Raw genomic sequence first — 27329 nt, 5'->3', positions numbered from 1 at the left:
CGCTACCGTTCTCACCGAAAAAGTACACCACGAACCCGGTGGTGGCGGCAACACTGAACATATGGGGACAGTGGAGGCGACAGAGAGGGGTGCGGGGAGCCCTGGTGGGGTCCCCTATCAGGAACAACCATAGGTTCGCCCCAGGAAGAATGGATGGAGGATTTCAGAGCTGGTACCAGTTGGGAATTAGGAAGGTGGGAGATTTATTCATAGATGGGACTTTTGCGAGCTTGGGAGCACTGGAGGAAAAGTATAAGTTACCCCAGGGGAATTTCTTGAGATATATGCAGGTGAGGGCGTTTACTAGACAACAGGTGAGGGAATTTCCGCGGCTCCCGACACAGGGGATACAGGACAGGGTGCTTTCAGGGGTGTGGGTCGGAGAGGGCAAGGTGTCAGAGATTTATAGAGAGATGAGGGAAGAGGGGGAGGAGTCGGTGGGCGAACTAAAAAGAAAGTGGGAAGAAGAATTAGGGGAGGAGATAGAGGAGGGTATGTGGGCTGATGCCCTAAGCAGGGTAAATTCCTCTTCCTCATGCGCCAGGCTTAGCCTGATTCAATTTAAGGTGCTACATAGAGCACACATAACGGGGGCAAGATTGAGCAGGTTCTTTGGAGTGGAGGACAAATGTGGGAGGTGTGGCGGGAGCCCGGCAAACCATGCACATATGTTTTGGGCGTGGCCGGCACTGGAAGGGTATTGGAAGGGAGTGACGGGAGTGATTTCACAGGTGGTGAAGGCCCGGGTCAAACCAGGCTGGGGGTTAGCTCTATTTGGAGTTGCGGAAGAGCCGGGAGTGCAGGAGGCGAAAGAGGCCGATGTCGTGGCCTTTGCGCCCCTCGTAGCCCGGCGCAGGATCCTACTCATGTGGAAGGAGGCGAAACCCCCCGGACTGGAGGCCTGGGTAAACGATATGGCGGGGTTTATTAAACTGGAGCAGATAAAGTTTGTCCTGAGAGGTTCACCAGGCGGTGGCAGCCATTTCTCGACTACCTAGGGGAACGTTAGAGGGAAGACGGATGACCAGCAGCAGCAACCCAGGGGGGAGGGGGGGGGGGGTGGGGAGGCAGTTGAGTATAGGGCAATAGAGTACGAGGTTTTGTTACTTGTATATTATTACTACTATTATTACTATTGTTAAAAAGTTTAAAATTTTCTGTTTTGTTACTGTTATCGTTTCGCTTGTTTTGTAAGCGGGAAAAATGTTGCTCAGGGAAAAAAATTTCAATAAAATATATTTTTAAAAAAAAAGAGAAGGTGGTGGTGAGCTACCTTATTGAACCACTGCAGTCCATATGATGCAGGTACACCAACAGCAATGTTCCCTCTAAGTTGCATATCTGTGCAGAGACCTGAATGTGTTCATGAAGGCCACACACCAAATAGTCCCTTTTAAATTATCTCACATGAGCAACAGTTCAAAAAAGTTTAAAGGGACTGTGAACCTAAAGAAATTGCCTGTGCCCGCCACAAAAGAATTGGAGGGAAGGTGGTTGGTGCTGCTAGGTAGGGTGTTACAAGGTTTTCACCCAGTAACATTGAAGAAATGACAATAGTCATTGAGGCTTGGAGCAAAATGTACAGATGGTGCTGTTCCCAGGCACCTCTGCCCTTGTTCTTCTAGTCAATAGAGGTTACAGATCTGGAAGGAGCTGTTAAAGCAGTCTTGGCAAGTTACTGTAGTGGATATTCGAGGTGGTACACATGGCTGCCAGAGTGTGCTGGTGGTGGTGGAGGGAATGAATGTTTAAGATGGTAAATGGGGTGCGATTCAAGGTGGTTCCTTTGTCCTGGATGGTACAGAACTTCTTAAATGTTGTAGACAGTGCTCATGTGGACATGCCTTGTAGGCAGTGCATAGGGATTGGAGAGTCAGGAGGTGAGTAACTTACTCAGAATTCCCTGCTCTTGTAGCCAAGTATTTATGTGTCAGATTCAGTTTATATTCCGGTCAATGATGACGCCAAAATATTGACGGTGAGGGGATTCAGTGATGGTAATGTCATTGAATGTCGAAGGAGGTGTTGGAGATGATCACTGCCCAACGCTGGTCTCTTCAGTATCAGCGGAGTTGTGAGTGGAACTGAACACTGTGCAATCATCAGCGAATATCCCATTTCTGACTGTATGATGAAGCAGCTGGAATAGCTGGTCCTATGATACTGCCCTGAGGAAATCCTACAGCTATGCCCTGGTGCTGAGATAATTGGCCTCTAACAAATACCATTAAATAAAAAGAAACAACATGCCGTAAAACGGAAATAAAAACAAATGGTTTCAGAAAAATTCAATGGGCTGGCTCTCCGCTGTTGGGATTCTCCGTTGCGCCAGCAGCCCAGGGATTTCCCAACGGTGTGGGGCTGCCCACAATGGAAAACCTCATTGGCCGGCTGGAGAGATGGAGAATCCCGGGGGCGTGGCGCTCAGAAATCTGGTTCGGCGGGATGAAGATTCCCGCCCAATAGGTCTAGCAACATTTATGTAGAGAGAAGCAGAGTTAATGGCCTGTAACTTCTGTGGAGTGGCAATCATTCAGATTTTCTAACAAAATCTAGATGCCCCTTTTTTGCCTGACATTCCTACTCAGGCTGGGTGAGAACTGTGCAGTTTAGTGGGTTTCCAAGTCCTTGTGTGGTGGCCGCTGAATTGTAGGTTAGGAGGACACATCCCCATTTTACAGCACTAGCTGCAAAGCGGGTCATTTTAAAGGTCCAGCCACTTTGAGAAACCAGAGAAAAGGTTAGCTTGGAAGATAGGTGGGCAGGATTGGGGACTGGGGAAGGTCAGTAGGTCGGGGGTGGGCCGGGTGATCAGGGGACCGAGTGGTGGGGGTGTCGAGTGGTCAGTGGGGTGGTCGTGGTCAGTGGGGACGGGTTAAGGGGGGGTCAGGTGGTCAGGGGATGATCAATAGTGGGGGTTCGGGTAGTGAGTGGGGGTGTGGTCAATGGGGAGGTCAGGTGGTCAGTGGGATGTGGCCAGTGAGGGAGGTTGGATGGTCACTGGGGCTGATCAATGGTGGGGGGTTGGGTGGTCAGTGGGGGTGTGGTCAGTGAGTGGGTGGGGTCCAGGTGGTCAGTGGGGTGTAGTCAGTGGGGGGGCAGATGGTCATTGGGACTAGGTCAGTGGAGAGTCAGGGGATGATCAATGATGTGGGTTCGGGCGGTCAGTCTGGGTCTATCAGTGAGGTGGCTACAACGGGAAACCCCATTGGCTGCGGACACGGAGAATCTCTCTTCCGGCGAGGGAGAGCCATGTGGGAAAACATGACTGGCGGACAGGAGAATCCCTCCCCTTCAATTGTCCTCTGACCAATGACCCTCCTAACATTGTTTTCCTATCTAAAAAGACCCTCATGTCAGTGATTCAGTGGTCAGTGTGACAGCTAATCAGATGCCCCTTTGTCTTTGTGATCTGAAGCTGACTTACAAGCTGACTGGCTCCACTGTTATAATAAACTCAGGAAAGAAATTTAAATTTTAGAATTTGCACTCCAACTTTAATGGTTTTGAATATAAAAGTGCATTTCCATGCGTTAACCATCCAAATATTGTTCTTTAGAGTATTGTGCATGCCTTGATCTGTAAGGAATGACAGATTCCCAGTCATAATCAGTTCATGGTCAAATATATAATAAACCAAAACAGAGCATGATTTAGCTGAATGCAATAATAAATAGTCCTGCTCAATCTTAACTTTGTCCCTTTTTCCTACATTCTTATTTTTGCATAGGGCACGGTGAGTTAATTCGCCTCCTGATATATTTCAGCTTAAATCCTAGACAACTGAATGGCTTTGGTCAGGTAAGAGCTTTTTTTGAAAACCACCAAACACCCCCACCATGCACCCCACCCCACCCCCATCCTCCCCTCCCCCCTCAACACCAAATTCACCTATTTTCTATTGACGAAATTTTAAAAGTACATCGCATGGGTGCTGACCACCTTCAAGTATCTCACCTAAAGAGGTATTCTTCGTGTGGGAACATATGATGTATCAATATTAGTAAGCTCTACAAATATCAAAGTTTGAGAAGCTGGGGAACCTGAAGGTTTCAATGAAAGTATGTGGGCTAAGCATCTATATACCATTTTTTGTGTGTTTAGAATTTTTAGCATTTGATCAATTAGTTCAAGAATTGGCGAGCTTGGAAGTAATGAAGTACAAGCATCAGGGAAAGAGATCAAAACACCTAAAGTGGCATCAACACAAGGGAAAGAGCTGTGTGGTGAGTAGCTGGAGAGAGTTTTTTTTCTAGATCAGGGACAAGTCTTAAGTTTATTTCTGATAAAGTTTAGATAGCAGTCCAATAAATAGAAGTCTGGCAGGGCACCTAATTCCTGTCAAATGCACTTTGGGTGCCATGTGAAAACCCAAGACACTTTTCACAACTGGGACAAACACATGTAGGACATGATGTCACCTGGAGGAAGTCGAGTTCTGTGTTTTGGAATTTGAGCAGCAGTTGGTGTCACTACAGTGCATCTGTGAGGCTACGAGCTATGTCAATATCTCATTTCGAGAGACGGTTATCCATAGCTTATGGGATTCAGATATAAAGGAAATGGATGACTGCCAGACAGACAAGAAGAACAGGGTAGGTTGTGGAAAATTCCCCAGTACAACGCACTTTTTAAACTGGTATTCAGTAATGAGTAGCGGTTAAGGGTGAGAATCATCAGAGCAAAATCGATAGCATCATGGGTAGCTCAGCTGTACATAGGGGGAGGAAGAAAGTCAGAAAAGCAATAGTGACAGAGGGTACAGACAGGCATTTCTGTGGCCGCAGACATGATTCCAGGATTGTATGTTACCTCAGTGGTGCCAGGGTCAATGTCAGTAAGTGGCTGCAGAATATTCTGAATGAAAAGGGTGATCAGCCGAACATTGTGATTCACACCAGTATCAACAATAGGGAGAGAGGAAAGCAGTCTGCAATCGTATTTAAGGGAGCTAGGAAAATAAATAATAAGCAGTACCTCAAAAGTAATGGCCACAATTTAACCACCGTGTTTTGCCTGCCGCGCATCTGAGTGCGCCGGTTAAATAGCGGGAAAGACCAAAATCGAGATTCGCGCCAGGCGGAATTGGGTTTGCCACTTTACCACCCAGCTCCCGATGGCAAGCTCCGGATCTCACCCAAATATGGAAAGCATATCACTAACCCCAATTTGCATAAATTTCAATCTCATTAGAGAGATTAATGTTGAATGTAACGGCCTCCCGGGAATTAACCAGCTCCCCAGCAAGAAATATTGCAGGCGTCGTTTAGTACTCTTTTATTAAAATGTGAAGTTGACGCAATGAATGCTGAGGGGATCCGAGGATGTGAGCAGTCATTTCCATTTTTTGGGCATGCAGCTGGAGGACACTGGAGCTGCTTCCCCAGTGCTCAGAGGGACTGGGGACACCCCTCAGAGGGGGCGGACTTGGTCAGAGGGCTGAAGCGTTCCAGGTTTAGGGTTGCCCCTGGGCTGAAGGGGGGGGGGGGGGGGGCGGGGGGTTGGAGGAAGGGGCTTTTCATCTGAGGCCTTCAAGCCATCTTTAAATATTGTGGATATCCATAACAGGGGTAACTTCAGCTGTTGCCTGTTGTCCTACCAAACACGTCCAGGACAGAGCCACGTTCTTGGTTACATTCTGAGGGTAATTTTAACTCCCCTTGATTGTAGCTTCATAGTTGCAGGATATTGCTAATAAGGAATTCACCTTGTTAGTTGTGGGAGCACTTCCCAGCTGCAAGTTCTGTTTGCTTGCTGCTCCAATTGGAGCAGCAAATGCCTGGAGGCTGCTGTAGCTGAGAGTTTGTTTGCTGCTTGCTGCTGCCTTTTTCTGCTTGCCTGCTGCCTCTTCCCCTTGGGCTTACTTGCTGCTTTCTGGATGAAGAGAAGGAAGAAAGAAGTTTGTTGCCTTTTGATCTCATTTACCTGGAGTGTGGTGAGAGGTGGATTTTTGCAGGCCTGCTACTGGGCTGAGGATGCAGGTCTTGTTCGAGCAGTCTGTGGATGTTTTATAAAGGCCTGTTTTGTGTGTTGAACTGTATTTGGTTCAGGACCTGTGGGTCACCTGTTAGTGCCCCGAATGCCCTGTGTTCCTGTGGCCCGGTCCTCGGAGATGGAAGATCAGACGGCGATAATGCAAGAAAGGACGGGTGGTGGCCCGGCTCAACTGCGCAGCCCGGAGGTTGCGCCAGGACACTTTCATGGACTACCGGTGACTTTATGTTCATTGGCCATCGCTGGTGTTCATTGGTTTCCTTTTGGTCTATGTTTGTCGGGGGGGGAGGGAATTGTATGATGGATACCATGTAACTGGGGATGATCTTTTGTGACAATTGCAGCCCCTCCTGACTCTGTAGCCTGGGAGTTGCTGGATGACGCTGCCAGTGCTGTAGAGGGGGAGGTGGTTTTCGCTCTCTCTCCCTATTCCGCTATGTTCCAGTTCTGTTAGACCTTCGATGGCTGGCTTACCAAGTGGATTTCCACTTATGCAGGTCCACTGTAGGGGCTACAGGGAGGGGAGTAATTTTTGTACCGTTGGCTCTTTTGCCTGGCTGCTGTGTGCTTGTCTGCTGCGATCCCTCTCGCTTCTACACTTCTACAGCCTGGATACCAGCAAATTACCAGTGCTGGAGGTGTGGGGTGTTCCCTCTCCTTCCACTGTGCCCCGTGTTGGTGTAACTTTATCCGGTAGTCTGTGCTGCTCGCTCTCACACACGTATACTCTAAGTGACACGTACACGCAGTCATTCATGCCTATACTCTTTATGCATGCATACTCTCGCCGATATGCAGGCACTGATGTTCACTCGCATGCTTTCCTGTACATGCATTGGACACCTTTCTGCCGATGTTGGTCTGCTGTTGGGGCCGCTGGGGGTGGGTGGGTTGCGCTGACTCCACCTTGGTGTACAGCTGGTATCTTCATTGTCTTCCTCCAGTTTTGTATTTTCCTTCAGTGGTTGTTCTGGACTGAACTGTGCCCCTCTTGGGAGGGGTGGAATGGTTTTCTCTCTCTCTGCTCCACCATGCTTCGTATTGGAGCAGCCCTTTCCAGTGTTCTGGGTTGATGAACCTTCTGCTTATGTAGGCCGGGGAGGGGGAGGGGGGGGGGGGGGGGGAGGCGGGGGGGGGGGGGGGGGCGTAGTGTGTTCTGGACTCCAAATGCTTGGTGTCCTCATTGTATTGTTTTTTGTATTTTGATTCTGTCAATAAACTACAATAAAATACAATGAAACCTCTATGGTGCCTTGCTGTTGCTCCTTTTCCCTGTGGGTGCCTCCTGTCTTGGCCCACTCCCTTTTGTTGTGTGCGTTCTTATCCTGCAGACAGAAGGAAAGATTGAGGATCATCCCTGTGGTTGCATGAGCAATTTAGGAGCATGCATGCTTTTTAAAAAATATATATTTTATTCAAATTTTTCGGCCAAAAACAGTACAAAGGTTTTTCCCTTTTTACAGCAACAAAACAATATAAATAACAGCAACCGTTTTTTAACAAATAAGTAAATATTATATATACTAAATGACAACTGCCATGATAAAAATAATAACTCTCCCAAATAATAAAATCAAACAATCCAATATACATAACCAAGTACAAATATCTATACATAAACACCCCTGAGGACCCGCCCGAGCCCTCTCCCCCCCCCCCCCCCCCCCGCCTCCCCCCTGGGTTGCTGCTGTTACCTGGAGCATGCATGCTTATTTGCAGATTGTGATTGCTATTGCTCCTGCTGGTGGCTGCAAATGCCTGGAGGCTGCTGTTGCTGTTTCCTTCCTTTTCTGTAGCCAGAAAGAAGGACAGTTTTTTCTAAGATACCTGGGTCCTGGAACATTGGCTCCGGGGGACATATGAGTCCAGAAGGAAATCCGGTTTGAAGCAAGAAGGCCCTCCGGGACCTGGGTCGACATTGTTCCAAATGGGCCACCTATTGATGCCATTGAAGAAATGCTTTTGCAGACTGCTGATGCTTTTGTTGCTCGTGTCATGAGTGCTGCATGTAACTAGCATGTCACCATGGGCTGAACACTCTGGAAGTCATGAATAGTCAACTGCACCTTGACTGCCAGTGGAATATGTGGATTTGGTTCCAGTGAAATTGGGTCATGTGGGAGGGTCTGCAGAGCTGCGGCTCCTGGACGGAGAATGGCACTGATGTGTGGAACAAGTCACATTGATGGACAGATCATTTCTACGACAAAGCACTGGACATGGTAACACATTCTATGGGCGGGATTCTCCGTTGCCTGACGCCGATATCGTAATCGCCGATCGGGTGGAGAATCGACTCCAACGCCCAAATCGGGGCTGGTGCCGGTTTGATGCTGATCAGCCATGCTCCGTCCCTTCAAAAATAGCGTCGTCGTGTCATGCGCAGTGCGTCGTTGCAATGGTGTTGGCATGACATCGGCCGGCCCACCCGTGATGCTCCGCCCAAATGGGCCGAATTCCCGATGGTGCGGGACACGTGTGGTCTCAGCCATGCGGGAACCCGGCATGGCGGCTGCGGACTTTGTCCAACGCCGCCACACTCGGCCGGGATCCGTGCCGCTGGCCGGGAAGGACTGGTAGGGGGTGGCTGTGGAGTCGCGGATGACAGGTCGGGATCCACACTCATTGGCGCCATGTTGAAGGGCGCGACCGCTGCAAGTCGTTAGTCGTGCGCATGCGCGGCTAGGGACCTGGTAATTTTCCGGCTGTTTTTCACCCAGCAGCGCTACTAGCTCCTCACCAGTCCCAGAATCAGTGAGGGTTTCAAGCAGAATTTTTGGTCGTAAAAGACCATACATGCTCCATTGGCATCAACACTTAGGGCTATGTGTTTGGGGTTTTTTGTGAAAATGAGCTGATATAGCTTTGTATTGGTACCAATATGGAACGGTGACATTTCCTTGTTTAATGATTAGTGTGATACAGTTTGTGCTTATACTCGCTGGAGCTTAGAAGGATGAGAAGGGATCTGATCAAGGCATATAAAATACTAAAAGGAATTGATAAAGTAAAGGTAGATCAAATGTTCCACTTTCTGGGGCAATCTAGATCGAGAGGTTACGAATATAGGTTGAGAGGCGGTAGATTTAGAACTGAGATGAGGAGGAACTACTTCTCGCAGAGGGTGATGAATTTATGAAACTCGCTGCCCCATAGTGCAGTGGAATAAGAGTAATTAAATGGTTTCAAGAAGGAGATAGATATATTTCTGATTTTTAAAAACGGGTTAAAGGGTTATGGGGAACAGGTGGGGAGGTGGATTTGAGACCAGGAAGAGATCAGCTATGACCTGATTGAATGGCGGAGCAGGCTTGAAGGGGATATGCCTACTTCTGCTCCTAATTCCTATGTTCCTATATGTGGAATGTTACACAGTTGATTTTTAAATCTTTGTTACTATTGACCGTTTAATAAACAAAATATTCTCAAATGCATTCTCGTGGGTACATATGCCATGTCTCAGACGATGATTAGAGAATCGCAGTTCAATCAAACTTTGAATTCCGATCACTTTTGCCTGATCTCGAAAAGCATCAGCACCACAGAGGCAGCAGCCAACAATCAAACACTCAAGAGCTGGGCTTCCACACAGGAGATATCCTCGCAACAAAAGGGTGTGTGCATGGATCAGGGGAGGAGACCTGAGCATAGTCTCCCTAATGTTCCTGGCAGAGGTGTGAGGTCTGGGGTGTCGGGGTTCCAGCTGTGGCCGAGGGTGAGTATGCAGAGTGAGGTTTTCCAGCACCACTGGCTCGCTGGATGGCACTCTGAGAGAAGGGGGGGACAAATTAGGGTGGGGGAGGCTTGGGGGATTTGAGGGTACCGTGGTGGAAGCCCTAACTGATTGTTGGTCTGTCTCCTTCTCCAATTCCTTACAGAGACCAAAATGGGTGTCGGTGTTGGTTCCACAGAGGATGCCCTTGTGGTGGCAGCCCAAATGGCCAGACGCCAGAGAAGGCAGCAGCGTCAACGCTGGCTGGAAGCGGCACTCCATGTGCAGGGGGCCGCTGCACACCCTGAAGACCTTGCCGCCCATCAGGCCATGGAGGAACCCAGAAGGGGATGCCTGAAACTGCCCAAGATGTCCAGGCGTTGTTGGTCTTTTGAGGTGACGATGGACAGCATGTGCCGCAGGAGATTCCGTGTCATCAAAGAGACAGTGCAGCACCTGTGCCACGTCTTTGCGGATTTGATACCCCATGGAGGACACCTGCTCCCGGTGGCCATGAAGGTCATCGCAGCCCTGAACCTTTATGCCACTGGTTCATTCCAGGGCTCGAGCAGGGACTTGTGTGACATATCACAAGCTACAACCCACAAGTGCATACGTAAGGTCACAGATGCCCTGTGTGCCCGGGCAGCAGACTATGTCAATTTGAGCTGGGCCAAGTCCACCATGAATCCCAGGTTGCAGGATTCTCCACCATCACTGGGATGGCCTAGGGCCGCGGGGTAATTGATGGCATTCATGTCATCTTGCGTGCAACTGGGCATCAGGGAGTGCTCTTCATTAACAGTTCCACCCCCTGAATGTTAAACATGTCCCTCCCACCACCTCCTGGACTATTGGGCAGCCCTTGCCTGCTAAGGCCCCTGTAGAGATGCAGGTACAGCCTCCTCAGCCTGACCTGCTGGAGGTGATGGGGTCACTGGCCGAGGGGAGGTGAAGTGGTCGGGCACCAATGGAGTGCCCTGGGATGAAACCTCTATGGTGCCTTGCTGTTGCTCCTTTTCCCTGTGGGTGACTCCTGTCTTGGCCCACTCCCTTCTGTTGTGTGCGTTCTTATCCTGCAGACAGAAGGAAAGATTGAGGATCATCCCTGTGGTTGCATGAGCAATTTAGGAGCATGCATGCTTATGCCAGCTCCTGAGTCCTCAGTTTGCAAGCTATGCTACTTATCCTGACAGAGCGCAGCAGATCATTAATCCATTTTCTAACTTGCTGGACAGTTCTCCTGGGAGTCCCACGGGTTCTAACCTCCCATACAAACTCTGTTCAGGCCGCCATGGTCAGACAGGAGTGCCTCCTGCTGCCACCCATTGAAAACAGCACCTCCTGTTTTTTCAGTGGCCAGGAGGACAGTCTACAGGGAGGCTAGGCTGAACCGTGGGCCACATGTTGTTTTCTCTATCACACTCTGGTCTCAGCAGGGTCTTGACTGATTCTTCTGACCTTCAGGGAGTGAATGGCTGTCCAGGTACCCTTTAAATATGGTATCAGATCTTTGACTCCATGAGGTTTTTTTCATTTGTTCACAGGATGTGGGCGTCGCTGGCTAGACCAGCATTTATTGCCAATCCCTTGAACTGAATGGCTTGCTAGGCCATTTCAGAGGGCATTTAAGAGTGTTGCATCTGTCCAGATACTTTCAACCAGTTCACTTACTCAAAGGTTTTACCTGGGTGTCTTTAATAACGAGGAGAACAAACCACAAACACATATTCAAGTTCAACAATATTTATTTAACACTCAATTTATCCATACACTACCCACAAATATAATCTAAAGGTACCTAACATTGGTTTGTGCCACCCGTAAGGATGGCTTGGTAGGTCGTGGATCAGATCCGTGAATCCCTCTCGTTCATTGTCACAAAGATGGTTCTCGCATGCTGTTCCTTCCTTCCTTCGCTGGTCAGCCATCTTGATTGCCTCTGCATGGAGTCTTCGCTCCTGATGTGCCTCAGGTGCCTGTTTTATCCCCCTTCCTTCATGCCCTTTTGCCATTTCCTCTAGCATTCTGCCAATGATGCCTCAGGAGGGGGTCTCAGCAGCCAGTGGTCCGGTTGATGACTGGTTGACATGCCACCTGAGCCCACCCCAGGTGTCCCATCTCTGGTGTTGTGGGCTGCACATAACCTGTTCCCATATATGGTAACAGCAGAAACTCTGGGTGACAGAAAGCCTGGCCCATTCTGGGTTACTGCCAATAGACCGGTGCATATCAATAGCATGTGATGATCTCCTGATGGGTGATTGACAGGGCAGGTCCAGACATGTTCTGGCAGTTTGTCTGTTGGTTGTGTATTTGAACTTGGCCAGTTTGACACCACACGGTGCTGTGTGCTGGAGTGTCTGTGGCTTGATTTAAAGTGATCAATTCTTCAATTTAAAATACCCAATTTTAATCGGGCCTAAATGTAGGCCTTTCCAGGTTACATCAAGAGTCAACCACATTGCTGTGGGACTGGAATCAAATGTAGGCCAGACTAGGTAAGGATGCCAGATTTCCCTCCCTTAAAGGCATTAGTGAACCAGATGAGGTTTTATAACAATCAACTGTAGCTTCATGATCGTCATTAAACTTTTAATTCCAGATTTTTATTGACTTCAAATTTCACCATCTGCCGTGGTGGGATTTGAATCCAGGTCCTCAGAGCATTTTCCTAGGTTTCTGGATTACCCGTCCAGTGACAATGCAACTACACCACCAGCACCCCGGTAACAGCGGGACCACGATTTTCTGTCTGCCCCACCGCAAGAAACAGTAAGATCCTTGCAGGTGAATAAGTAATGAACTGAACAGCACAAGATTGCCTGTGCCACACCCCCCCCCCCAACCAAAATCATTCACTTCTGCTACCGCCCCCAAACTTAGACCAGCTGCAGACGTTGGAGAGTTTGCAGAGAAGATTTACAAGGATTATGCAAGGATATATGACCAATGTGACTGCAGACCCACGGCAATGTGGTTGACTCTTAACTGCCCTCTGCAATGGCCTAGCAAGTCACTCAGTTCAAGAGCAATCAGGGATGTTCAATAAAAGCTGCGCTTGTCAATGATGACAACATTCCACGAAAGAATAAATAAAAAAAGAGGCTTGAGTGGAGCATGAACACTGGTTGGACCAAATGTACTTGGCTGAATTCTCCGTAGCCCCACGCCGAAATCGCATTTGGCACGGAGGCGGAAAATCCACTTTCACGCTGAAATCGGGCCCACCGCCAGTGCGGCGATTCTCTGGGACCCGAGAATTGGCGTGTTCGCGGAGTTCTCCACCGTCTAGAGGGCCATTGCCAGAGGCACGCCCAGCGATCCTCCACTCCCGGCCGGCCGAGTTCCCGACGGCATGGTTCTAACCACCTATCACCGTTCGGGAAGCTCGCGTGGCGGCGGCGGACTCAGTCCGTGGCCGCCCTGGTGGGGAGCAGGGGGATCGGACACGGTGGGGGTGCCTTATGGGCGGCCGGGGGACAGATCGGGCTGGTCGGATCTTCGGGGGGGGAGGGGGGGGGGCCTACATTTTGCAGCTATCTTCGCAGTCCGGGTCCACCATGGCGCTTGACACGGCCGCGGCAACACTATTTTATTGAGTCTTTAACAGTTTAACATACTCTCACTGTGGGTTAACACGATACTAGCTTTAACTAAAGACCTTTGCCTTGTCCTAACCAGTCGATGCACTCAGCACATGGTGAATGACTGTGCTGCAGTCTGTGAGCTCTGTCCTACTAGGAAGCTGCAGCTCAAATAAGTTGGAACTCTGATGCCCCCTGTCTTTATAGTGCATGTGCTCTAACTGGTAATTGGCTGCGGTTTTGTGTGTGTTGATTGGTCCCACTGTGTGTCCATCAGTGTGTGTCTGCACCATGATATACTGGTGTATATTATGACGGAGCAGTGCTCCGAAAGCTCATGAATTGAAACAAATTCTAACTGCTACACGAAGACTTGTGCCTCAGAATAAATGTGCTCCTAGCCAAGCTATTGCAATGCAGCTATAACACTGGCATTTACCGGACAGTGTGGCAAATTGCTCTGGTATGTTCCGTAGACAAAAAGCAGGATAAATAATAATCTTTATTATTGTCACAAGTAGGCTTACATTAACACTGCAATGAAGTTACCGTGAAAAGCCACTAGTTGCCACATTCCAGCACCTGTTCGGGTACACGGAGGGAGAATTCAGAATGTCCAAATTACCCAACAGGATGTCTTTCGGGGCTTGTAGGAGGAAACCGGAGCACCCGGAGCAAACCCACGCAGACACGGAGAGAACGTGCAGACACTGCTCAGACAGTGATCCAAGCCAGGAATCGAACCTGGGACCCTGCCACTGTGAAGCAACACTGTGCTACCATGCCACCCCAATCAGGCCAATTACTGCCCTATCATTTCACAGTCATCATTCTGTGATCATCAGTGCTATGGACGAAAACTTACACACCAATAGCCTGTTTATCAGTGCTCAGTTTGAGTTCTGCCAGAGCTACTCAGCCTGAGTCCAAACATGAACAGAAGAGTTGAATTCCAAGGGTGAGTTGAGCATTACTATCCTTGACATCAAGAAAGCATTTGACCGCATTTTGCATCAAATATGCTTACATGCCATGGAAGCCACATTGAAGATGAATGGGCATCTATACAGCCCAAGTAAGGTCAATTTCTTGCCCATTGTGTTTCAAATATAACTTTTCAGCAAATTAAATGAAGTAGTTTTGATGGGGCAGAACAGGAAGCAAAGTTAGATTACATTCAACACTTTCCTCCCAGCTCCTGTTTAAATCAGTGCCCACCCGAGTTAGGTTTTGTGGCTTTTATTCTGAGCTACAATAATATTGATTACAACATGTAAATTGCACTGAAAGAATTGATGTCAACCAATATTGAGCAAATCAATCATGGGTCACATTTATATAACGATGACTCAGCGAGATGCCAGATGGCACCTGGCCTGTGGAAAAAGTCAGTGGTTCGAGGAGAGCAGAAAAGGACAGCCACAAATTGCACACAGAACTAAGTAAAACTGTCTTCTTTAACTCGGAAAGATCCACTCCATGACAGCAAGAAGAAAATAATGTAATGTGACACTTAAATTGAAATTTTAAGACCTGTATAACGTTCAGATTTAAGATTCAGGCTTTGAGACAAACATTTTACACCAGAAACAGAAGGATTTGTGTTATAAAGAAAAGGTTTGAAATCTACACCAGAGGTTCACAAATCAGTTCAAGTTTTTAAATCTCATATATCATTGATAGCCTGGCATGAGGGTTAGCATAGAACAATTTAGATTTCAAAATAAAACTTGTCATGTATTTTGAATGCTAAATAATCTTTATCGTCTTTATAAACTTTCTGCTGAGAACATACATAATCTGTAGTGTTTTGAAGGAATTTGATGGTGTCAATTCTAATGAATGCTTTGACATGTGTTTGCAAAGTAATGAAACTATTCTCACAACATTGTTTGGGTAACTGTGGAGTTCTTTGTGTTGCTTATTTCGGGATGGTTGGTGTAGTGTTCACAAAGACCACAAAGTAGCCTTAGCTTAAAGCTATGATTTTATTTATACTACTAAACTGGGGTATGACACGTAGTCCTTTAGAATACACAATTGATCAATAACATCTAACCACCATCATCTACTGCTAATCTCACTACTGGTATAAACTATAATCTAACCTTAGTTGCACTATCTGCTCTTCTGACCTTCACGAGCTAACTCCTGCATACATTGCTCCCCTAAGATCTAGCATCACTGCCTTATATAGTTGTAACTGTAGCTCCCTCTAGTGGCTACTCTCAAAACTACATGAACCCTTGCAATGTTGATAGTTATGATAATACCACAGTAACAAGTGGAAGCTTTTCGCACCCACTTTTTTGCTGAAATGTACTTTGTGTATTGAGCTAAAAACTTATTTTGTTCATAAACAGTTTGCATTTATTTATTTTGGGAATATATTCATATTTAACATATGGATGCAAACTATTTGATCGGCACTGGTGTGCTTCAACATGAGTGCCAGGAGGTTATCTGCTAGAAGCTGTTTAGCTTAAACTTTTTGCTGCTTGGTAGTTAAAATGGACCTGGCCAAAAAGGGTCCTAGAAAACTGCAGCATCACTGTGTCTGTGTTTTTGCTGCGCTCATTTAAGAATGGCAGGCATTAATGCCCTTCATCTCACCTTACTGCACTTTCTCCTGTTTCAACTTGCTGTCCAGGGATTGGTTAGACTAAGGATTCCTTTTCAGTTCCATTTCCGTTCCCACTGGACACTGAAGGGACTGATATATGGGCTTTGACGTACAATGTATTAAATGTGTCCACTGACGCCACATAAACGGAAATCTAACTGGCATGTGGCCTATGTATGAGTTTCAGAGCATAGGTTATGACCTTCATCTAACGAGACACAATTAACAAATTGTGAATGATTGCACAGTTGAGCAATTACGAGAGAATGCTCCAGTACTGGAGGTCCTGAGATTCTGTGAAATAAAGCTACCTTATTGACATTTGCTTAATGAGGATCTTTATCTGCACATTAAATGTAAAAAACATTATTTTCATGCAACATCTAGTGGATTTCATATAAAATATGATTTCAACAGATACAGGCATTTAACACAAAAATACTTAATTTAAAGTCTTTATAGGTAAAGGTAGAGAGCTGATCGATTTAAATTTAAATGCGAATGTCCAATATAAAAAGTGATTACTATTAGCTGTCCAAGTCCTTTATCTTAGAAAATGTTCTGTGCAGACAGTTTAACAGAAGGTTTTACACACAGCTGTTTGCCACTGGCATACAGGCCATAAGACCATAAGACATAGGAGCAGAAGTAAGGCCATTCGGCCCATCGAGTCCACTCCACCATTCAATCATGGCTGATTTCAACTCCATTTACCCGCTCTCTCTCCATAGCCCTTAATTCCTCGAGAAATCAAGAATTTATCAACTTCTGTCTTAAAGACACTCAACGTCCCGGCCTCCACCGCCCTCTGTGGCAATGAATTCCACAGACCCACCACTCTCTGGCTGAAGAAATTTCTCCTCATCTCTGTTCTAAAGTGACTCCCTTTTATTCTAAGGCTGTGCCCCCGGGTCCTAGTCTCCCCTGCTAATGGAAACAACTTCCCTACATCCACCCTATCTAAGCCATTCATTATCTTGTAAGTTTCTATTAGATCTCCCCTCAACCTCCTAAACTCCAATGAATATAATCCCAGGATCCTCAGACGTTCATCCTATGTTAGGCCTACCATTCCTGGGATCATCCGTGTGAATCTCCGCTGGACCCGCTCCAGTGCCAGTATGTCCTTCCTGAGGTGTGGGGCCCAAAATTGCTCACAGTATTCTAAATGGGGCCTAACTAATGCTTTATAAAGCTTCAGAAGTACATCCCTGCTTTTATATTCCAAGCCTCTTGAGATGAATGACAACATTGCATTTGCTTTCTTAATTACGGACTCAACCTGCAAGTTTACCTTGAGAGAATCCTGGACTAGGACTCCCAAGTCCCTTTGCACTTCAGCATTATGAATTTTGTCACCGTTTAGAAAATAGTCCATGCCTCTATTCTTTTTTCCAAAGTGCAAGACCTCGCACTTGACCACGTTGAATTTCATCAGCCATTTCTTGGACTACTCTCCTAAACTGTCGAAATCTTTCTGCAGCCTCCCCACCTCCTCCATACTACCTGCCCCTCCACCTATCTTTGTATCATCGGCAAACTTAGCCGGAATGCCCCCAGTCCCGTCATCTAGATCGTTAATATATAAAGAGAACAGCTTTGGCCCCAACACTGAACCCTGCGGGACACCACTCGTCACCGGTTGCCATTCCGAAAAATAACCTTTTATCCCAACTCTCTGCCTTCTGCCTGACAGCCAATCGTCAATCCATGTTAGTACCTTGCCTCGAATACCATGGGCCCTTATTTTACTCAGCAGTCTCCCATGAGGCACCTTATCAAAGGCCTTTTGGAAGTCAAGATAGATAACATCCATTGGCTCTCCTTGGTCTAACCTATTTGTTATCTCTTCAAAGAACTCTAACAGGTTTGTCAGGCACGACCTCCCCTTACTAAATCCATGCTGACTTGTCCTAATCCGACCCTGCACGTCCAAGAATTTAGAAATCTCATCCTTAACAATGGATTCTAGAATCTTGCCAACAACCGAGGTTAGGCTAATTGGCCTATAATTTTCTATCTTTTTCCTTGTTCCCTTCTTGAACAGGGGGGTTACAACAGCGATTTTCCAATCCTCTGGGACTTTCCCTGACTCCAGTGACTTTTGAAAGATCATAACTAATGCCTCCACTATTTCTTCAGCTATCTCCTTTAGAACTCTAGGATGTAGCCCATCTGGGCCCGGAGATTTATCAATTTTTAGACCTCTTAGTTTCTCTAGCACTTTCTCCTTTATGATGGCTACCATATTCAACTCTGTCCCCTGACTCTCCGGAATTGTTGGGATATTACTCATGTCTTCTACTGTGAAGACTGACGAAAAGTACTTATTTAGTTCCTCAGCTATTTCCTTGTCTCCCATCACTAGATTACCAGCATCATTTTGGAGCGGCCCAATGTCAACTTTTGCCTCCCGTTTGTTTTGCATGTATTTAAAGAAACTTTTACTATCATTCCTAATGTTACTGGCTAGCCTACCTTCATATTTGATCCTCTCTGTCCTTATTTCTCTCTTTGTTATCCTCTGTTTGTTTTTGTAGCCTTCCTAATCTTCTGACTTCCCACTACTCTTTGCCACATTATAGGCTTTCTCTTTTGCTTTGATGCATTCCCTAACTTCCCTTGTCAGCCATGGCTGCCTAATCCCCCCTCTGATAACCTTTCTTTTCTTTGGGATGAACCTCTGTACTGTGTCCTCAATTACTCCCAGAAGCTCCTGCCATTGCTGTTCTACTGTCTTTCCCACTAGGCTCTGCTCCCAGTCGATTTTCGTCAGTTCCTCCCTTATGCCCCTGTAGTTACCTTTATTTAACTGTAACACCTTTACATCTGATTCTACCTTCTTTCTTTCAAATTGGAGATTGAATTCTACCATATTATGATCACTGCCTCCTAAGTGCTCCCTTACTTTAAGATCTTTAATCAAGTCTGGCTCATTACATAACACTAAGTCCAGAATGGCCTGTTCCCTCGTGGGCTCCATCACAAGCTATTCCAAAAAGCCCTCCTGCAAACATTCAATGAATTCCCTTTCCTTGGGTCCACTGGCAGCATTATTTACCCAGTCCACCTGCATATTGAAGTCCCCCATGATCACTGTGACCTTGCCTTTCTGACATGCACTTTCTATTTCGTGGTGCATTTTGTGCCCCCGGTCCTGACCACTGTTAGGAGGCCTGTACATAACTCCCATTATGGTTTTTTTGCCTTTGTGGTTCCTCAACTCTACCCACACAGACTCCACATCATCTGACCCTATGTCGTTTAGTGCTATTGATTTAATTTCATTCCTAATTAACAAGGCAACCCCGCCCCCTCTGCCCACCTCTCTGTCTTTTCGATAGGTTGTGAATCCCTGGATGTTTAAATGCCAGTCCTGAACCCCATGCAACCATGTCAACAAAGAACAAAGAACAAAGAAATGTACAGCACAGGAACAGGCCCTTCGGCCCTCCAAGCCCGTGCCGACCATACTGCCCGACTAAACTACAATCTTCTACACTTCCTGGGTCCGTATCCTTCTATTCCCATCCTATTCATATATTTGTCAAGATGCCCCTTAAATGTCCCTATCGTCCCTGCCTCCACTACCTCCTCCGGTAGTGAGTTCCAGGCACCCACTACCCTCTGCGTAAAAAACTTGCCTCGTACATCTACTCTAAACTTTGCCCCTCTCACCTTAAACCTATGCCCCCTAGTAATTGACCCCTCTACCCTGGGGAAAAGCCTCTGACTATCCACTCTGTCTATGCCCCTCATAATTTTGTATACCTCTATCAGGTCGCCCCTCAACCTCCTTCGTTCCAGTGAGAACAAACCGAGTTTATTCAATCGCTCCTCATAGCTTATGCCCTCCATACCAGGCAACATTCTGGTAAATCTCTTCTGCACCCTCTCTAAAGCCTCCACATCCTTCTGGTAGTGTGGCGACCAGAATTGAACACTATACTCCAAGTGTGGCCTAACTAAGGTTCTATACAGCTGCAACATGACTTGCCAATTCTTATACTCAATGCCCCGGCCAATGAAGGCAAGCATGCCGTATGCCTTCTTGACTACCTTCTCCACCTGTGTAGCCCCTTTCAGTGATCTGTGGACCTGTACTCCTAGATCTCTTTGACTTTCAATACTCTTGAGGGTTCTACCATTCACTGTATATTCCCTACCTGCATTAGCCCTTCCAAAATGCATTACCTCACATTTGTCCAGGTTAAACTCCATCTGCCATCTCTCCGCCCAAGTCTCCAGACAATCTAAATCCTGCTGTATCCTCAGACAGTCCTCATCGCTATCCGCAATTCCACCAACCTTTGTGTCGTCTGCAAACTTACTAATCAGACCAGTTACATTTTCCTCCAAATCATTTATATATACTACAAAGAGCAAAGGTCCCAGCACTGATCCCTGTGGAACACCACTGGTCACAGCCCTCCAATTAGAAAAGCATCCCTCCATTGCTACCCTCTGCCTTCTATGGCCTAGCCAGTTCTGTATCCACCTTGCCAGTTCACCCCTGATCCCGTGTGACTTCACCTTTTGTACTAGTCTACCATGAGGGACCTTGTCAAAGGCCTTACCGAAGTCCATATAGACAACATCTACTGCCCTACCTGCATCAATCATCTTAGTGACCTCCTCGAAAAACTCTATCAAGTTAGTGAGACACGACCTCCCCTTCACAAAACCGTGCTGCCTCTCACTAATACGTCCATTTGCTTCCAAATGGGAGTAGATCCTGTCTCGAAGAATTCTCTCCAGTAATTTCCCTACCACTGAAGTAAGGCTCACCGGCCTGTAGTTCCCGGGATTATCCCTGCCACCCTTCTTAAACAGAGGAACAACATTGGCTATTCTCCAGTCCTCCGGGACATCCCCTGAAGACAGCGAGGATCCAAAGATTTCTGTCAAGGCCTCAGCAATTTCCTCTCCAGCCTCCTTCAGTATTCTGGGGTAGATCCCATCCGGCCCTGGGGACTTATCTACCTTAATATTTTTTAAGACACCCAACACCTCGTCTTTTTGGATCACAATGTGACCCAGGCTATCTACACCCCCTTCTCCAGACTCAACATCTACCAATTCCTTCTCTTTGGTGAATACTGATGCAAAGTATTCATTTAGTACCTCGCCCATTTCCTCTGGCTCCACACATAGATTCCCTTGCCTATCCTTCAGTGGGCCAACCCTTTCCCTGGCTACCCTCTTGCTTTTTATGTAAGTGTAAAAAGCCTTGGGATTTTCCTTAACCCTATTTGCCAATGACTTTTCATGACCCCTTCTAGCCCTCCTGACTCCCTGCTTAAGTTCCTTCCTACTTTCCTTATATGCCACACAGGCTTCGTCTGTTCCCAGCCTTTTAGCCCTGACAAATGTCTCCTTTTTCTTTTTGACGAGGCCTACAATATCATTCGTCATCCAAGGTTCCCGAAAATTGGCGTATTTATCTTTCTTCCTCACAGGAACATGCCTGTCCTGTATTCCTATCAACTGACACTTGAAAGCCTCCCACATGTCAGATGTTGATTTGCCCTCAAACATCCACCCCCAATCTATGTTCTTCAGTTCCCGCCTAATATTGTTATAATTAGCCTTCCCCCAATTTAGCACATTCATCCTCGGACCACTCTTATCCTTGTCCACCAGTACTTTAAAACTCTGTGATGCCTACCACATCATACCTGCCAGTCACAATCTGGGCCACAAGCTCATCTACCTTGTTCCGTACACCGTACATTTAAATATAGCACCTTTAATTCTCTATTGACCGTCCCTTTTTGTTTTCTTAGTGTGGTGGACCTTGGTTTACTGAGCCTTTCCATACACTGTGTCATATTTTGTGGGATGGGGACTATCGTAACCTCTCCTGATTTCTGTCTTTTCGTGCTTTTTTGTATTCCTAAGCAGCTACGCTTCCCACTGATTACTTCACCTCTTGGTTCCCTGACTTTCCCTTCCACCCCAATCTCTAGTTTAAAGTCCTATTGACCACCCTAGTTACTCTTTTCGCCAGAACACTGGTCCCAGCTTGGCCCAAGGTTTCATAAAAATAGGAACCTCTTTGTTTTCAAATGCAGTATTATCCCTAAGACTGCACGAGGAAAAGACAGTTTTATGTACAGCAATACAAAGTGAAACATTAATAAAGTTACTGAAATGATTTTTAAAAGTAGATTTATCGCAGAAGTGTTAATTGTAAACTACAAAAATAAATATTTGAAATAACTTTAACTGAGAATGGTAAAATTAAACATCTGTTCAAACCTCATTGCCCCACAACCTTTATTGTACTTGTCAATGAGGTACAAAAATGTTGAGGTTCCAAATAATAAAAAAAAGTCTACCCACAGATAATGAATGTAAATCTTGAAATTGATTTCTGCCACACAATGTTTGATATGCTGATATGAAATTTTCTACTTTTTCAGTGGGAAATTAACATGTTTATTTTAAGCAAGGCAACCAACTCTGTTCAAACACAGGAATTTCATACCACTGCATTGAGTGTTCAAATGCTAATATTGCACAGCACAAGGCCACAGCTTGGCAGGGAGCTGACTGGATCAGATTAGCTGCCTATTTTACATTCTCCCAGTTTGAAAGTAAGATCAAATAGGGTGTAACATAAGCTGTCAAATTGATCAGTGTTAGTTTACCGCCAGAAAGGTTAAATGAAAGTTACTCCCCGCGCCCCCCCCCCCCCCCCCCCCCCCCCGCAATGCAATTCATTCCCGCCCCTCCAATGCAATTCAGCCTCCTGTCCCCAGAGTTTTCTCGGTCACCCCACCCCCGCTTCACCAATATGGGGGGGTGACCAGACCGCCCCCACCAGAGACCCCCTAATTAAAGAGACCCACCAATGACCCCTTAGTTAAAGAAACCCCCCACAGATCCCCTAATAAAGAGACCCTGCACAGAAACCCCCTAATTAAAGACAACCCTCCAGAGATAGCCCCAGAAGAGGGACCCCTATTTAGAAGCCCCCCAGAATAGAGATCTCTGTCAGGAAGCTAGAGAGCAGCCCAGACAGAGGCAGTGAAAAAACAATCACTGCTTTAAAACTCACCTGTGCAATACAGCTGCTGGCTTAGGCAAAGGAAGCAGAACCTGTCAATTCTTGCAGAACAAACAAAAGGCACATAACTCTCTTTGATGTGGTCCAGGAGCTGTCAATCGATGTTTATAAACATTGAAGTTAGTTTTACAGCTGACCACTTCAAAGTCACTCAAGCAGAGGGAGATGAATGGAACATTGCGGGCAGCTGGGTGGGTGTGTCAATCACAGTCTAGTACTATCACTATCAAAGAGAAATGAAAGAACTCCTTGCAGATCAATGATCTGAGGGGATTTAAATCCAGGTGACTGATTTTCTCCTTCCAGGAATTGATAGGTGCTTCTTCCTCTGCCTGAGCCAACAGGTACATTACACTGGTGAATTTTGCACTGCCTCTGAACTACTCTTTGGCTTCCAGACAAGGATTTCTGTTCTGGGGGCCTCCAGATAGGGGTCTCAGTTCAGAAAAGTCTTTGGGGGGGGTCTCTTAATTCGGGGTCCCTGGGGGTCTCTTTAATTAGGGAATGTCTGTGTGGGGTCTCATTAATTAGGGAGTCTCTGGGGGTCTTTTTAATTAGGGGGTATCTGGAAGTCTCTTTAATTCGGGGGATATGGTGGGGTGACGGTGGGGGGATCTGTTGTGGGTGGGGTGGGCAGGTCTTGTATTGTAGGGGGGAAGGGTGGCCCTCTGATGGACTTTGGGGGTAACTCCCTTAAAGAGTTACCCCTTTGCCCACCACGAGGTCAGTCACATGGGGGTGAGATTCTCCGGCCCCCGCCGGGTCGGAGAATCACCGTGGGCCTGGCGTGAATACCGCCCCCGCCGGTTGCTGAATTCTCCGGCACTGGATATTCGGCGGGGGAGGAATCGCGCCGCGCCGGTTGGCGGGACCCCACCCCCCCGCGATTCTCCGGCCCGGATGGAAGTCCCGCTGCTAGAATGCCTGTCCCGCCGGCGTGGATTAAACCACCTCTCTTACCGGCGGGACAAGGCGGCGCGGGCGGGCTCCGGGGTCCTGGGGGGGGGGCGGGGTAATCTGGCCCCGGGGGGGTGCTCCCACGGTGGCCTGGCCCGCAATCGGGGCCCACCGATCCGCGGGCGGGCCTGTGTCGTGGGGGCACTCTTTTCCTTCCGATTTTGCCACGGTCTCCACCATGGCGGAGGCGGAAGAGACCCCCTCCACTGCGCATGCGCAGGGATGCCGTGAGCAGCCGCTGACGCTCCCGCGCATGCGCCGCCCAGCAATGTCATTTCTGCGCCAGCTGGCGGGGCACCAAATGCCTTTCCCGCCAGCTGGCGGGACGGAAATCAGTCCGGCGCGGGCCTAGCCCCTCAAGGTTAGGGCTCGGCCGCTCAAGATGCGGAGAATTCCGCACCTTTGGGGCGGTGCGATGCCGGACAGATTTGCGCCGTTTTTGGCGCCGGTCGGCGGACATCGCGCCGATTATGGAGAATTTCGCCTCGGTACTTCCACTTGTGAGAGGACCAGAGAATCATGCGAGCCTGGAGAATCATGGATCATAGATCATAGAATTTACAGTGCAGAAAGAGGCCATTCGGCCCATCGAGTCTGCACCGGCTCTTGGAAAGAGCACCCAACCCAAGGTCAACACCTCCACCCTATCCCCATAACCCAGTAACCCCACCCAACACTAAGGGAAATTTTGGACACTAAGGGCTATTTAGCATGGCCAATCCACCTAACCTGCACATCTTTGGACTGTGGGAGGAAACCAGAGCACCCGGAGGAAACCCACGCACACACGGGGAGAACGTGCAGACTCCACACAGACAGTGACCCAAGCCGAGAATCGGAATAGGGGGCGGAATTCTGCAGTAATGGGGCTATGTCCCCACGCCCTCGGAAAAATGTACGCGAGTCACTCTGGACTTACCTGGAATAGGTCCAGGGTGATTCTGCGATTTCCAGGGGGCTAGCAGGGCCCAAGTGCTCTTCGCAGCTCAGGCTGCCGATACGGGGCTCTGCACGGCCGGTCGGGGGTCCGCGCATGCGCACGGCGGTGGCCTTCGGTCGGTCGGCCATGCTGCGCTAGATGACCGACCCACACCGTGGACCGGCACCGACAATAGGCACCCCCCAGAACTCGCGTGCCTGCTAATCGGTGGTCCCCGGTCGGAACCCTGGCCATCCTGGAGGCCCCCTCCGGCGAAGGAACCCCCGCCCCTCCCCCGCGGACTGTGTAACGCCGTGTGCCCGCCGGGTGAAACCATGAGAGAACCACGCCGACGAAAACTCGGCCAGTTGACTTTGGAGAGTCACCGCGGGGGTCTTTTTCAATGGCCCCTGACTGACGCCGTGTCGACCGTGTCCGCCCAATTCGCAGCAATTCTCCGGCGACCTGAGATTCGCGGATGCGGCGTCGGAACCGATCACGGGTTTGACACCCATTCTCCAACCCCGCGCCGAGAGCGATTCCGGTGCGGAGGCTCGGAGAATCCCGCCCCCTGATTTTAACGCCAGAGGCGGACCGAAGCATGGGAAAGCGCCAAACCTGTTTTGTCGCCGACACTGGATTCTCCGCTCAATATCAAATTGCCCTGCCGGCATCCGAAGTAGAGAATTCATCCCAAAAATCTTCAAGATTATGTGGGATAGTGGGATAATATGAATAATTTGTATGAATACATGCCTTGCACTTCTTCAACAGAAACAATAGACATAGGAAAGTCAAGGTAGCAAATACACACTATTATTTGGAATTATTTTTCCCCTTACTGCCTGGCAAACCAATATAATCGATACAATGATTTCTTTTCTCACAAGCCCATCTGATAAAATTTTAAAACTGGGGTTACAGAACCACACCCTGCACAGAATAATTGTAATTTTAAGACATCCAGTTATATGGCACTAAAAGGCCCTATCAGTTATTTATGGGGACCGACTTTCAGCATATTTCACTGAAGTAGCAAAATGGTGATTTGGATTATGATATAGCTGAACAAGAAAATTAGTTTTGATCTGCATGAGACGTTTTCTGATCTAAGAGGGAATCAGGGCAGCTAAGTGCAAGTGGTTTGACAAGATTACTGTTCCGGGCCTGTTAATTTACAGCTTTATCTTGAACAAATTCATCCTGGCAATGGTTTCTTTATGCAGAGTGGCAGGGATGATTTCTGTAGCTGCCCTAACCACAATTATATTGCTGGATTTTCTTCCTATCAGTGGAGTGGCAGGGATGATCTTCTGTAGCTGCTCTAACCACAATAATATTGCTGGATTTTCTTCCTATCAGTGAGTTTTGTGAATTTGGAAACTTCCTGGCTTGGCACACCCACCTTGGGAGATCGTGTCTGCAAAGGCAAGACTTTTGTCCCTGGGAGGTGGACGATAACTGGTGTCAAACCTGCCACCCTGGGAAAGAGTTTGGGGGCAGCCACAGGGGTTGTCGGGGTGTCAAGGTGGGCTAGTAAGAATTATCCAAGTACTCTGCAACTTTGTTCCAAGAATGCATAATGAGGTTTGGCTGAGAGCCCCAAAATCACCAGTCTGTTGAAACAGCTGTGCCCAAGGGAAAACATTACCTGATTGACAGCTCTTTCTCTGTGGTCTTTCCTGTCAATATTTAGTCACTCAAGATTAAGAGATAAGAAGTGCTTGTAGTTTCTTCTATTGAAACTTCAAAGGTCTGTATGATTGCTACTTTTATGGGTAGTAGTAAATGAGTTTTTTTAAGAAAGTAGAAAGTTATAAATGAACAACTAGTTTTTGTAGGTTTTCCCATCCATGCTAGTTTAGGGTTCATTAGTTCTGTACAAAATGTATACTAGATGAATGGACTTGGAAGTACCATAAATTGGCATGGATGGTATGATGGGCCATGTGGATAGAGGGCCACAGGTTGGCCTTTTTAGTATGGGGGTGAGTGGAGGGGCATTGGTTGGCAAACCGGTAAGGAACTTACCCGAACTTACCTTTAAAATGTTTTCCTCTTTTATACTATGGTTCATGACACTTCTGAGGGGTAGTGAACCACGATTCTCTGAAGAGCTGGCCCAACTCCATGGAAATTACGGGAGACTAGGAGATGCATATCCCTGCTATGGTGCTGGCCAGATAGGTAGTGCACAATGCACCAGCTGAACCACTGGCACCCTTATCCCAGGCTGGTTGAATTTGGGGATGTCAGGCACCCCAGAATCGGGTCCCTGGTGCCATTTTCAAAGGTCTATGGAGTCTCTCCGACTCCATGAAAATCCAGACCATAATATCTGTCCAGTAGTTGAAAATTAATTCCATATTGGAAAGGCTGTTACGTACTTAAATGTAGCGAGGGAAGGGGGGGTCAATCAATGCACGGCAATACTGCATAGTGCATAGGATCCAAAAAAAGCCTGG

The 27329-nt window shown here is 47.5% G+C and overlaps 1 protein-coding gene across 1 annotated transcript in view; it reads left to right on the top strand.

Annotated features, from left to right (window-relative positions):
- Positions 1-27329, top strand: part of LOC140408454 (uncharacterized) — an 83140-nt gene that overhangs the window by 23229 nt on the left and 32582 nt on the right. The window contains exon 3 of the mRNA XM_072495680.1: positions 3731-3801. Within this exon, the coding sequence (XP_072351781.1) occupies positions 3731-3801 (71 nt within the window). The remainder of the gene's footprint in view (positions 1-3730; positions 3802-27329) is intronic.

This window comes from Scyliorhinus torazame, chromosome 3 (genome assembly GCF_047496885.1).
Source record: "Scyliorhinus torazame isolate Kashiwa2021f chromosome 3, sScyTor2.1, whole genome shotgun sequence".
In the NCBI taxonomy this organism is placed as follows: domain Eukaryota; kingdom Metazoa; phylum Chordata; class Chondrichthyes; order Carcharhiniformes; family Scyliorhinidae; genus Scyliorhinus; species Scyliorhinus torazame.
The sequence above is the reverse complement of the archived record's forward strand: the minus strand, read 5'-3'. Positions and strand labels throughout refer to the sequence as shown.